Source organism: Cynoglossus semilaevis, chromosome 2 (assembly GCF_000523025.1).
Source record: "Cynoglossus semilaevis isolate Cse_v1.0 chromosome 2, Cse_v1.0, whole genome shotgun sequence".
Classification (NCBI taxonomy): Eukaryota; Metazoa; Chordata; class Actinopteri; order Pleuronectiformes; family Cynoglossidae; genus Cynoglossus; species Cynoglossus semilaevis.
The window spans coordinates 14,983,802-14,997,638 of NC_024308.1; the positions used below are offsets into that span (position 1 = coordinate 14,983,802).

A 13,837-nucleotide genomic window follows, 5' to 3' on the forward strand; every position below is an offset into this window, starting at 1 on the left:
CTAACACAACGAGTATAAGCTAAGACAAGGTGTAAACGCGCCAACTGCGTGAAGGACCACCGAACTTACCTCTCCGACCTGGCCCACAGACCAACTGACAGAATGCCCTACACCGGCGGCTTTTATGCCGACCGGCGACCATTTCCGGGGTCCGACGTCACGCGCCGCGACCGTTTTGTTTTTCCTTTTTTTTCCCCCTCTACCGTTTCTTTGTCCCAAATTGAACACGGACTTTCCCTTATCTTTTTAAATTATTACATACATACAAATAGATGCGTTTATGTAACGACATGTAACGTATGTGCACACCTACGTGCACTCTCTTCGAACAACAACAACAAACACCTGTCATTTGATCTACTTATTCAACATTCAAAGTTATGTGGAGTGCTACAGGAGCTCTTTGAAATGACAACGAATAACGGGTAAAGCACAAGGAGTCGACACAAATAAACTAAATATAAGTGATAACGAAAAACGAGCCGACATCTTTGATCAGTGACGGATATGCCAGTGTAGAAAACCAAATGTCAGTCTTGAAAGTAAATATACGGTAGTATATTAGTACAACAGTAAATACTTTTACTTACCATTTCCTGTGGCAGAGGGTGAGGGTGGGAGGAAAAGAGAATTTAAAATTACAAAAGGATCAAAAGGAGTACAATTTCTAGACAGAATTTTCAAAATGTACACTTCAGTCTGTACACAATAACATTTACTGTGAGTTCTGTTTTTTTATGTGAATACTGTTAATTTATTTAAAGCCACAAGCCACAAGCTGTAAATTTTAGTAAATCACGAATGACACAAATACCGAAGCTCGTACTTTTCACCTGATCAGTTCCTGGCGGGTTCTAGGAACCGGATATCTCCAACCAGCATGAGATATTTAACAATGTACTTCATGTAGTTAAACGTTCCACCGCGGGCCCAACGACTCACGTGACCATTTAACGGGCATATCGTTCGGGCCCGTGGTCGCTTTACTTGACACCGCACCCCCCTTTGGGGTGGATAGATAAATACCTGAAAACTCTCCAACATTTTATATAATTTGATAAAGCGTTTGTAAAAGCGTACGACACAGAAAGTATGGATATTTATTTAGATTTATTTCAAAATACCCTTAGTATATTGCAACATATTTACAATACATTTTACAAAAATATGAAATGCAAATGTTTACTTTTCTACCAAGGCCAACTAGTTTAAAAAAATGAAATGGGCTGCAGGTAAACACACTTATATACGTATGCAATTTGTTTCAGCATTAATACAATGGTACATTTACCATGTCGTATTCACACTATGTTTTTTCCATGAGTTCTGTTTTTTTCCTGGGAGAAATTTATAACAAACTATACAAATTTATATACAATAAAATCAGGTTTTGGCCAGTTATACTGCATAAAGAAACAAACCTCTTCCAAAACATTACCAAGATAAAAAAAACAAAAACCACAGCAGTAAAAAAAAAAACCAAAACATCAGTCATAGTATCACTGTACTGGAAAACACTGGGTCAAGAGCATTAGGCCTATATATGGCTACACCTAATGAACAGTCTGTCGCTGAAACACACGTACTTCACAACCTGACGCAGTAAAGTGAGCCGCTGGCCTGGCGTTACACATAAAAAAAAACAACAGAAATACAGGACCGAGAGCAGAAAACAAATAGCCCATCAAGTGACATAATACTTCTGACAGGAAATGTTTGCAATGTATACAATCAACAATAACTTCTGCAACAACTGAAAACCACAGGTAACAACCACGATGGTATATAATCCAATGAGTACTAAAATCTTACATGCGCGGAACATTAGCCGGGGTTCTGCTTGCAGTCGTCAGGAATGAATCATAAACATTTGTTCAAACTCAAATGAACTTTCTCTGCATTTCTTAAGTGCTCTCAAGAAACTAGAACAAAACAAAATGCACATTTGCTCAAACCCCACTCGCTTCTGTAGTAACAACGACCAGAACGACAATGAAAATAAGTGCATTTCTATGTAAATATATATCTTGTTCTTAGCAGGTATTTGCACTTACCAAATTTTTTTCTTTCTTTTTTTTTTTTTAAATGAAATGTTCCAACAGCGGTTATGAAACGAGACGGCAACACGGAGGAGAAGCGGCGTTGGTCTTACTCTCCCTCCTCCTTTATGCGCTGTTGCTTGTTGCGACGAGAATCCAAGTCGAAGGAAAAGTCGGACCACTCGTCCCGTGGTGGGAAAGATATGGTCTGGCGCAGGGTGAAGCGCACGGCGTCGATGACGCGTTCGCCGCGCGCCTCGGAGGAGCCCACGCTGACGGTGGAGGCCCCGCTGGTGGTGCGCACTATGTGGGGAGGTGGGGAAAAATCCATGGCCTGTCGATGCTCAATGATGCCCTTCCAGATGAGGTGCTGGAACTCTGCGGGGATCTTCAGTCTGGACAGGTCCTATTGGTCATTACACAGGGGAGCGTTAGTATTCGCAGGCGGAGCCACTCTTCTCTCTCTCTCTAACCCATCAATTGACTGGAGTTGGATAGGCAAGGGCTCACCTCCATGTTATAGTTCTCAATCTGGTAGATGTTGGTTAGACCCTGTGCTGTGAAGTAGTCCAAGCAGCCTGCGCAGCCCAGCCGTAAAAGGAAGCTGTGGGAGCAACATAGGAGCGACGTTCAGACTCGGCTTCTTCTTTTTAACACGCGCATTGTAATAACATTGAACCACGTATGAGAAACAGATGGAGCCTTCGGGTTATTAATGTGCAGGGATTTACGGCTTGACACCGTGATGGAGCTGCTCCTAACTTGATGTTTAAATTGAATTTGGCGTCAACATTACTGAAACTACAATGTGATGTCACAATGTGGTTTCCTCGTACAACTGCTGTTACTTGAGCTCCCTCTGGTGGTACTTAGGGGGAACCTGTAAAGTACTACATGGGCCAACTAGGTAAATGTTTGCTGAGATATGTATCTCAATACACAATATCCTAATTCTAATGTCAATAATCTGTTAATTTCTTATTTCTATTAAAACAAATGTATTGTCTCAAAACACTGTCTGTCAAGCCTATTAGTGTAAGTGGGTTATTTAACATTCTTTTTCAAATGCCTGTTTTTATTATACCCTCAGTCCATTAAAGCAAATATTAGTAGACACAAAACTAAGGATAGATGAAAGGACAGAATAAAGACAAATCAGTGGAAGGCAGGTTAAAATCAAAGATTAATCCTTCCTTATTTTAAAATGATATTGCATGGTGTTTCTTTTTTATTTAATTGATCTTAGAGTTTTCCAGATATTGAATACAGCTTCAAATTCACAAAATGAACGTTAATCCTCGTTACTGCTTTCCTTTCAGCCATCCTGGGGTCTTGATATGTGTAGTGTTGCCTTATGTGAACATTTAAAATTTAGCGGAGCAGTCAATTTCATGTTAAAAGTAGGGCACACTCTTTGGACTATCTGAAACTTGCTCCTTCAAAAGTCAGTGCTTCGCTAAAGTACCTGGAGATGCTGCTGTCCATGGGATATGGAGGTGGAGGGGTGCAATGGGAGGAAGGCACCAGGGGGAGCTGTGGCTGCAGAGCGTGTGTGGGGCTCAGTGAACTCATGTCAGCGTTCATGGGAATGGGGGTCCCCATCATGGGAGTCACTGCAGAGACAAAGGCAGCTGCTGTGAAATTTCCTCTTACTGCTCTGGGAGTTTAGACTTTCAGAAACACCACAATGGACAATCTACTGTTGACACAACACTCCGTTCACAGAGTGTTGCGCTGTTTTAAGGTGGAAAGAATCAAATTCTTACACTGTGTGCGAGGAAGGAGCTTTTTTGTGTGCGTCTACATACTGTATATGAACCTACAATAAGCCCAGGAGGAAGAGGAAAACAGCAGGAAGACAAAAACAAAAGGGGCCAACACTTACTGTCAGTGAGGCCTCCGGACATGCTGGACGGGGTGAGGGTGTTGCGCTGCTGTGGGTTGATGAGCTGGCTGACAGAGGGCAGCTTGTTGACTTTTCCGTGAGTGGGGGAACTGGAGCCAAAGCAGGGCTGAGACGGTATCGAAGTCCTGGAGAGGAAGACAAAAAACGTGCTTAGCCTTTTCACATCATGTAATTATAACATCAGTTATTGATGTTACTTTATACCACCTCCTACACCAGCATCAACTTTAATTTTCATCCACGTTTCCGTATGGACAAACCCCAATGAAAACAAAAAATTTCAAGCAAAACAAATATTTCATTTTATTATATATTGCAGCAGCCACACTGTATTGAAAATGTCTGTCAAAAAGAATTATACGTTCACATATATTTTATACAAAACACGTCTCTAGCTTCTAATAAAACATATGTTATGACTGTCCTGCAGTGATTTTATAAAACATGACCAGCATTAGTAAAAAAAAAGATAATTATTTTTACCCGAGGTCCAATTTAACAGATTAAACGAGGCCAGCTCACAAAATACATTTAGCTTTCATAAGGTTACAAATTACCATTCAAGCTAAAAGCCCTGTTCAAAGGCTTCCAATGAAAAGTGTCAAATTATTATAAGACAGCTTTGATTAAAATCATGCAAAATAACGATCTAAAAGTTAAGAAACCATCCATAGATTTTAGAGTAAACAAAGTCCAGATTGTGACGCTTTAGCCTAAGCTGGTGCTACCTCAACTCGGCGGAATTCTAAAACAGCAGCAGCAGCAGAATTAAACAACAAAAAGTTTCAGTTTCATATCCTTGGTGTTGAATCCCAAGATGGAGCAGAAAAGTTCAGAAAAAAAAGGAAGCTTGATTAAGAAGAACACAGGGAGGAAGTCCGTGTATCAAGGAGGAAGGAGCAGAAGGAGGAGGAATGGAGATTTCAGGAGAAGCTGCAGCGCCGCCTCTGCTCTCCCGCAGACTCCAGGATGCGGCTACCGAGTCGGGTTTTTATCAGACTGCGGAAGAGGAAATCGGAAAAAGGGAGAAAAAGGGAAAATAAGGGCTCGAGAAAAAAGGAGAACGGACGAGAAAAAGATTTCAAAGAGGGACCAGAGAGGAGGAGAACTATTTCAATTATTTTACATTACACACAAAAAAACAAGCCCTAGACCTTTGTGTTGCAGTTGCACAAATTGTCCAGGCGATGGCACTATGCAGAAATAAATCTCAGCGGTTCACTGCTAACAGCGCTGACAGACACGGTGATGAGAAAACCAGCCGTGAAGCAGCGGTTGTTGAGAGAAATATTTCAGGTTGACACCGAAACAAAGACTTGTTTGAGTTTGGAACCTCAGAGCAAACACAAACCAAGAGCCCATAAGGGACAATATTCTAAAAAGACTACTGAANTATCTAGTGTAGTATATCTTTCCTATCATCATTACATTATTATAAAATGCTTACATTTTTGTCACAAACTAAAATGCCATTTTCAAATGTAACAAACGTAAAGTAAAAAACTGTCCAAGGGTAAACTTGACGGAAGTGTAAGCAGTAATTATCATCATGGGTCTCAAACTATCGTTTACACCCATCTCCTCTTTTTAGCTTAAGGTGAAATGGGCGTGTGTGTATGTGTGTGTTTGTGTGCGTTTCTGAGACACTTTTAATTATGCTCACGTGAATAGTAATAGATGAGGTCGAGGCACAGATTTTTTTTTTTTTTGTGGGTTCTGTTGTGCAAACCTGGCAGAGCAGCTAAAGGCGTTACCACAAATGTTTGGAAGCTTCTCCTCAACAAAGCATAGCCAGCTACATTTGTCACGATTCATCAGCTTTGGCTCGTGTCCCGTGACAGGTAAAAAATAAAATAAAAATAAAATGGCTCTACTCCACGTAAATTTCCACCCTTCGTCGAATCCGCTTGCACTGAGCAAAACCTCGGAAAAGTCACAGCTGCCACGAGTCACTGAGCAACATCCATTTAAGGGCAATTATTATCAAACTTCATTTGTTAGCGCTGACACCACCCGCTACCCGCCTTTAACAGCAGCATCCGCTTTCACGCCAGCAGGTGAATCTGCATTGTTAAATCGATCGAGTAACTTTTACTGAGTAAAAGGTTAAAAAAAGATTCTAGTCTAAAACAAATAATTTACTTCATTTAAGATTTAATAATAAGGGAGAACAAAGAAGTCAGCGAAATGCGAAGACTACGGTGCAGAATCTCTTGCGAGAAACAATTGGCCAGAGAACAACAGAATGCTCAAAATCCATTACTCACTGTTTCTGGAGGAGATTTTGTTGCTGCTGCCGGTACGATTCTATGGTGTGCTGTGGAAGAAACTGCATCAGCTCCAAAGATTCTTTGATTTTTACCAACATCTCGTAAATTTCACGGCCCTTGATCTGGAGTGACAAAGAAGAAGATGGTGTTGGTTGGTGAGAGGCTTAGACTAGAAGGCAATAAACAAATCTGATATTTTCAGTTCCTAGCTTAAATGTCAAGTTGCCAAAGGCTAATTCTCAAAAAAAAAGAAAAATATTTGCTCAAAAGCCTCATCCCTCAAAACATTCAATGAAACACAAGATTATCCTTAAAGTTTGCAATAACAATATAATGGTTACTAGTCCATACTAGCTGTGCTAGATATGCAATACTAGCTAAATGTCAGAGCCCTCTCCCTGAAAATAATAAATCCCTTGCGCACACCTCCTCAATCCTTGTTTGTGTGTTCAGGACTTTTATTAACTTTTACTTTTTATTGGATGTAAACAGAGCTCGGGTACACACTGGATAAAGTGTGTGATGTGTGAGTTCAACTCCAATTTTTATTATATAAAAAATTATATTAGTTCCACTGATACATTTACGGGCCCCCCCAACAGTATCAAAGTGTACACACACGTACACACACAAGGTGTGAACATATGGGGGAAAAAACAAACACCTACGGGCAAACAGAACACCTCCTCGTCTGTGGATCTTCTCTTTTTGATAGTTGACATCTGTATGCCATGGGAAACCTGGCGAAAAGCTGAAACACGAGGAGAAGAAAAAATGCTTAAGTTCAAAGACCGTGTGTTGAAAAGCTGATCTGAGCCAAAGCAGCAGGTAGAAAAACAGGAAAGAGCAGCAGAGGTCCCCCAACACCGACCGCACCGAAAAGTCGTCAGCCCGTCACCGGCACCGGCACTACTTACGGCGTTTCGTACCATCGCTGCTCTTTGTGGCGTCTGTTACGTGCTGCTTGCGAATGCTGTCCTCGTCCGCCTTGCGGTCTCTGCCCGGACAGGCGCAGATCCTGGCTTCAAAGCACCGACGGCCTAATACTTGACCGCTGACAGACAAGAGCGCGGTCAGAAACAACTTACGACCAGGACCGGCGCCTCTAGAGGATGAGGAGAAAAAGTTTGTCTCTTACTCTCTGGTTTCCAGGGTGACAATGATGAGAATGGGGCGTCTGTTCATTCCACCCACACAGCTGGAGTTGCACATGAAGTTGTATAGGATTGTGGTGAATTCTGTTCCAACCTGAGGAGAAACATTAATTCAGGTGAGTGACAGCCCTTCAAAATGCGTGGAAAAAAAATTATATTTTATATATATATTAGTTTGTTTTTTCTCTAAAATTACTTAAAATAAAACAGCACTTTTACCATTACAGTTAACCTTTTTATTTTGTTACAATGTCAATTGGGAGAAGCACTTCATTCCATACAGTCCAAAAACCAAATACCGCTACGACCGGCTCTGTTTCGCTCGTGCTCACCTGTGGAGGTTCGTAAGGCACTAAAACACTCTGTCTTCCAGTGATGGAGTCCTCCACATACTGGGCATGGCTGTTCCCCTCCACACGGATCAGGTGACTGGGAGGTGCGATTTGACCTGGGAGGGAGGGTCAGGTGTTACTGATTAGGTCAACTGAGTGACATGTTTTACAATAAAGAAACTCAGAACTCACCGTCGTTGAACTCGCGGCTCAGCTCGTGGTTTGGGCAGCGTTTAACCACTTCGGTCACATGTTCGGCTTTCTTATAAACAGGCATGGCTCGGACCACGGCGCCCTGGGGGGGTGTAGTCAGGACCTTGATCTGAATGGGACACGTTTTGGCGATTTGGCAGTACAACTTCTTCAGATCGGTGGAGTACTAGAGGGGAGAAGAACACAAAGACAAAGATGCTGCTGAGGGGCTGTAAAAATGACTTTTTCATCTACATTTCAAAACTAGACATCAGTTCGCTAACGATCACCGTCTTCACCTGTGAACTTCTTGCGTTTCCCCTGCAGCACAAGGTTTATAGACAAGACTGTGATTATAACCTGCCCAAATAAAGGCGCGCGCACACACACACTTTGGTTGTGAGAGGCAGAGAGCCCGTGGGACTTCTTGGGAAGCACCATAAAATTGACCCCTTCCAGCCACAATTACACTAGGCATGGCTTTCATCTTCCAAAAGAGGAGTAGCCCACTGGTACTCCTACAGGCCGATCGTCAGGCACGGCAGAACCTCTGAACAGCCCTGCAGGTGAACATTTGGGTCCAGCTTTACGTGCGGAGCTATTTCTTTTTTTTGTTTTAATTGCAGGAGTAAAGGGTCAAACACAAGAGTCAGAGTCAGTTGCCAAACTGGTAAAACTTTTAAGTGTGTGCACTGGGTGTCGAGAACCCAGGATGTAGCTGTGGTTGTTCAGAAAGAATTCCTCGTTACTAATAACAGAGTCTGAGTTTGAAGAGGAGAGTGTCTGTATGTAGAAAAATACATTTACAAAAAGGGGAGGGGGGAATACACGCAGACAAAAAAAAATTCCACCTTGATTACGTTTAGTTCCAAAGGCAACCCATTCTTCTCCATACCTGCCGGTGCAAAGTTTAAATGTTGCGCAAACTTGGCGTGAACATTTTACACTTGGATCCCCGGGCACATGCCTTACCTTTCATCAGGGCAGACTCAAGACACACTCCTTCTCATCTCTAACGTACAATGCCTCACTACCAACTACTAAGCTCTGTATGGAGATGGTTGGATCTACTCTCGCGGGCCGGTTAATGAGTCCCTGTGACCTCAGTATAAACTGGAGGATAAAACTAAATCAGTCTAAGAGGACTCTGTTTCAACACACCTCCAGTTAACATGATATGCTGACAGTTCAAGCTCTGAGGCATTTGCGACGAGTGAAATGATTCTTCCTCAAATGTCAGAGGAGTTTAAAAGAAGACGATTTTTGATTTTGAAAAGAACAGAAAGAAGAAGACAATTCAATTTTTTTAAATAACACCAAGAACAACAAGTAGAAGAACAAAAAAACAAGACAAACGTTTGTAGTTGTCCTCCCGCTTCAAACCTGATACTCCCTGTGCACTTCTGTCAATCACTTAAATGAGGTGGGGAATGCAAGCAGAGGGAAAGAAAAGGAGGGAGCACGAGACAAAGAGTAAAACAAAAGTCGAGTCTGAATGGTTGGTGTGTAGACTTTATACCTGGCTCTTGTTTTTGTACAGTTGAAGGCAACTCTAAACAGCGAGATTTAATCACACAGTTGAGGCCTCGTAGATCGTATCCTGCCGTCTCAAAATCACCGCTTTGCACACACACATTGTAAAACCGCCTCAGCCCTGCAGCTACAAAGTATGGGCACAGAGTTATGCGCTGCCGCTGCCGTGTTTGCTCAGCGTCGAGAGCTGAAGCCGCCGCCGCTGACTGCTGAAAGCAGAGGCCGAGCTAAAACTAACGCTGCTGAGGGTGGAGGCCGTCCAGTTGACTGATGGGATTCAGTGGCTCAAACAGGGTGCGGTGTTCAGGTGTTAACATGTAATTATGAGTCTTTCTTTGGTCACAATGCGAAACGCACGGTTCCCAACTGCTGAGCTGCTTAATCGCAACCATTTCCAAGTGTTTACAGGAGCCGCACGTGACGCGTTGTTCGTCTGGCACGTTGGGCAAAAAAACATATTGAATGAGCGGCAGAAGCTGTATTTACAAACACTGTCGTCTTTACTGCTGCCGCGACGCCCACGTCCACACAAACTGTGGCCGGTTAACCCCTTCAGTTTGGAAAACCGACGTTATAATACTATATATGCATTCTTACAAAAATCGCTAAATACCATTTGTTCAGGAACACAAACATGGCTACGCGTATGGGATTACTTTCTAACATATACAGCACTTGAACACACAAAACACACACTTCCCGTGCAGCGCGAGTCGAGGCAGGCCCACAGCTGTGGCGTTCTTTTCTCTCTGACAAGCGCTGCGGGCGCATGCAGAAGTCAAGTCCTGACAAACATCAGACCTTAAACAAGCACTGTTTGGCGCCTCTGGTCTTGTCTGCCTCATACCTGACATGTCATGTCATGCCTGGAGCTTCTCCCAAACCTATTTAATTCAGCAATATTACTCAGGATGTTTTTTTCCCCCTCGGTCGACAGATTTTTTTCCCCCTTTTAAATCAAAGTTAGAACATAGACTTCTCAGGATAAAACGATGGCTCAAGGTAAACTAAAATACACAACCAAAACCTTCGGCTAATAAGTGACGCTGTGTTGTAGTCATTTGTCTCAATAGTGACCCTGTCTTTATTCTCGCTGACACCTGTCCCAAGGCAAACCTACGTATTGACGTGCAGGGTCACATCTGTGAAGCATGTGTCAAATATGCCTCTGTCACACTTAGGGATGCTTGCCCTCTCCACTTGTTAATATTGCTGATCTCCTTTCATTCATACGGATGTGAACATGTTTTTCTTAAGGCCTGAAACTTCAAACGTGTTGGTTTAATTCCTCACATCGATAATCAAACAGTGACTTTTGATAACAGTACGATTTTTTTACTCGCAACAAACTCATTTTTTTACACCACATTTCTGTCCTCTGTCGTTGTTTATTATTCTAACCTGCCTATCACCAAATCTGACACAAAATGCTCTTTCCCACATAAAATATTATAATTAAACTTTCTTTTGTACTTCCACCTTTTCCCATCTACAGCTCACAGGACGTCTTCTTGCGACGGGCGAGTCGTGACAAGCTTCTTGACACAAACAAGTCTCGGCCCCATCTTGTGAGGCGTGGGATGGGCCCGCAGATGTTCCAGGGGCAAGCTGAGTCTTGCTTCCTTTCGCTAGAACACTCTTCTCTTTGAGCATTCAACGGCCCTCCTCCTCCTCCGGCGCAATGTGAGATGCAACCATCAAGCTTAACTCTCTCAAAAAGACAGAGCCCACTCCGGGAGCACAGGGTTCAGGAAAGAGGCACAGAGTATTTACACAAGTATTATCTACAGGCCCTCAATCCATTACTGTAATCCCCCAAGCTCCGCAGCACCCCACCGATAGCCCTAACCGTGACATTCCTCTCCTTTGACGACAATACATGGAGGCAGTGAGTACGCACGACAAAAGTAACCGATCTCGAGCCCAATGTTTAACGCCGACTGCTGCCTTGTTTGCAACGCTTCGATTAATTTAGTCGGGTGAAGAACCTAGAGCCAAACGCCGGTTTTTCCTGTATTCGTGTGACAGATCTGTGTGTTTTTCTCATAAATAATAAAGGCGGGGAAACAATGGTGATTGCCAACGAGGAAACAGTGTGGGAGCAGTTCTGGGAAATGTTGAGATGTTGTATCTTTGTGTGAACGCGTGCGTGTGTCACAGTCATCCCAGACAGTGAGATGTTAAGGTGTGGGTTAAAGATTAGGTGTGTCTCCATGAGAACAGTCATCAAAAAGCTTCAGTACACAGTCGTGTTAAGACCTTTGGAAGATCCCACAGGCCTTCAAAAAGGTGAGCATTAGCAGACCTTTGCAAAGAGCAAAGCCGTCCTGGTGACTTCTTCAGAGGTTCACTGCTATCCGTCCATCAGGCCAACAGTCAAACTACACCCTTGAGATTATGAGAGCTTTGCGACAGATCTCCCGAAATCACGTGAACGAGTTCCCTCCGAGATGTGAGCCATCCCTGAAATCACTATCTCTGCACAGTAGAGGGATTAAGTGGAAGGATTTTAGTGACATAAACTGTATAATAGGGTAGTGCTGGTGGGTGTTTTTCATCCAGGCCAATGAATGACAAAAGAATCAAACGATGTAAATTGAATAGAAACAAGTATAAAGTTCAACAGCACGGCAAGTTGGCAAAATATATTCCTGCAACGAATTCACTAATGAGTCAAAATACTTAAAGTTTCAACGTCAAGATTCAACTTGAACTGTGCATTATTATTATTATGTTTTTTAGATGATAACAAATAAATATATATCGTACGCATGTCAATGTTTTTAAACAAAATCTCTTCCTTAACACACTGAAGCATGAAGGTTGTTGAATCATTGATTTCAAATCCAAAACGTTATATATGAAATCAACCCAAAATAACCAGTCTTACATCATTGGTTATGACTGTGGGACACAGAGTCTATGACATATCCTGTATCCTAGGTTTTGGGGCGTGCCTCTCACTAACCACACTCCTCACCTACACGCAGTTGCACATCAGAAAAACACTTTTGTTTTTTTGATGGTGAAAATGAGAGGGAAGAGCGAGGCAGTCTGGGAAATAGGTAAATGTCACAATCCCACACTTAGGGAAGATCGCCCAGCACTCCCTGAGTTCAGGCTGTTTACTTGGAAGACACAATCGAGGCAATGCCTTATGTTTAGCAGGTTTTAAAACAGCAGGTGTGGTGTGGCAATTTCTTTAATCCAATTGTAATTACTGATTTTTTTTTTTTTTTGATTACCATTAATTACCATTTCCATTTTATATGGCTTTTAACTCCCACAAAGACAAGACCTTAAAATTAACAACCAGTACATTTAGACATCCTGGTCGACATTTAAAATAACAAAATCAGAGTAAAGCTATGTCCACCACGGTTCACTAAGTACGTACACATAACTGCAGAGTCGTGCCGCTCCGGAGCATAAACGACCCAGCCATCAGCGCTCTGATGCAACAGCTGTCCCTCGGCCTTGTCATACATAATGACAGAGCAGGAAGAGCCGGTCGTGTAGCTTTATGGAGCATCAGATGGTGATATCTGGCTGCACAGGACATCACCACACCTGGACTAACCGTTAAATGTGTTTACCTCTATCATCAACAAGGAACCTTGACTGTGTTGTGCTTCAGCTGAAGTCTGAACTTCACTAAACTTTTCTCACTGAGAACCAACCACTCAAATCAACGATGAATCCGTGGGCGATCTATGCATTAAATGCAGAACATATTACAAATTTACAGGTGAAAGTCTAAGGTTTAGGCAAAGTAGGTTTTACTTATGATTTGTAGACGGGGATGTTCGCTGAATTTCTTTCATGCCAAACAGGATTGTGCAACACAGGACTGATATGTACCAAAATGTGCCTAAAGCACAAATCTCAAGATGAAGAATCATGAGTCAAAATGTCTCTTTTTATTAGCTACTTTGAATGTTCTCACCAGGGGAGGTCAGGTTCTGAAGGCAGCTATCACATTCGGAGTGGAAATTTATTATTGTGGTAAATTTCCATCATTCCATTATTTATGGTGCTTTTTAATTATACTGTACATAAAAGGACCGTAAGCCCTTTTAGGGGAACATTAATGTACTGTTCCCCTAAATTTAGGATTAAAAATGAAACTTTACTCCAAGTTTCTTTTGTAACCAAAAGAAACTTGCACACATAGAAAAAACACATCAGGATTCAAACCACAGACTTTTGCCTCTTGCAGTAAATAGGTCAACTGTTCTGTATTAAACTTTGGCCTTTACATTTTCAAACTACTACTTCGAGCTGCATACTCTATACAGTGATATAAAAACAACGATTTCTTCTCTAACGAGGAGAAACATTTCTAAACACAACAAGCCATTTTACCTCATCACTGTTATGCATGGCCAAATGATGTTATGCATGTTAAAAA

At 42.3% G+C, this 13,837-nt stretch overlaps 1 protein-coding gene across 10 annotated transcripts in view; it reads right to left on the reverse strand.

Moving 5' to 3' along the window:
- Nucleotides 1–1,092: 1,092 nt before the first annotated feature.
- Nucleotides 1,093–13,837, reverse strand: part of tp63 (tumor protein p63) — a 33,506-nt gene continuing 20,761 nt past the window's right edge. For 7 of the 10 annotated variants that reach the window (XM_025054240.1, XM_017041915.2, XM_008338584.3 and 4 more), the window contains 11 exons: nucleotides 9,683–9,689; nucleotides 7,894–8,080; nucleotides 7,702–7,817; nucleotides 7,354–7,463; nucleotides 7,133–7,269; nucleotides 6,884–6,966; nucleotides 6,213–6,337; nucleotides 3,925–4,070; nucleotides 3,505–3,652; nucleotides 2,550–2,643; nucleotides 1,093–2,445 (listed from right to left, as the gene is read on the reverse strand). In XM_025054240.1, coding sequence (XP_024910008.1) covers nucleotides 2,149–2,445; nucleotides 2,550–2,643; nucleotides 3,505–3,652; nucleotides 3,925–4,070; nucleotides 6,213–6,337; nucleotides 6,884–6,966; nucleotides 7,133–7,269; nucleotides 7,354–7,463; nucleotides 7,702–7,817; nucleotides 7,894–8,080; nucleotides 9,683–9,689 — 1,450 coding nt within the window. In that variant the 3' untranslated portion in view covers nucleotides 1,093–2,148. The remainder of the gene's footprint in view (nucleotides 2,446–2,549; nucleotides 2,644–3,504; nucleotides 3,653–3,924; nucleotides 4,071–6,212; nucleotides 6,338–6,883; nucleotides 6,967–7,132; nucleotides 7,270–7,353; nucleotides 7,464–7,701; nucleotides 7,818–7,893; nucleotides 8,081–9,682; nucleotides 9,690–13,837) is intronic. The other 3 variants (XM_017041922.2, XM_008338587.3, XM_025054242.1) reach the window with 2 other exon arrangements.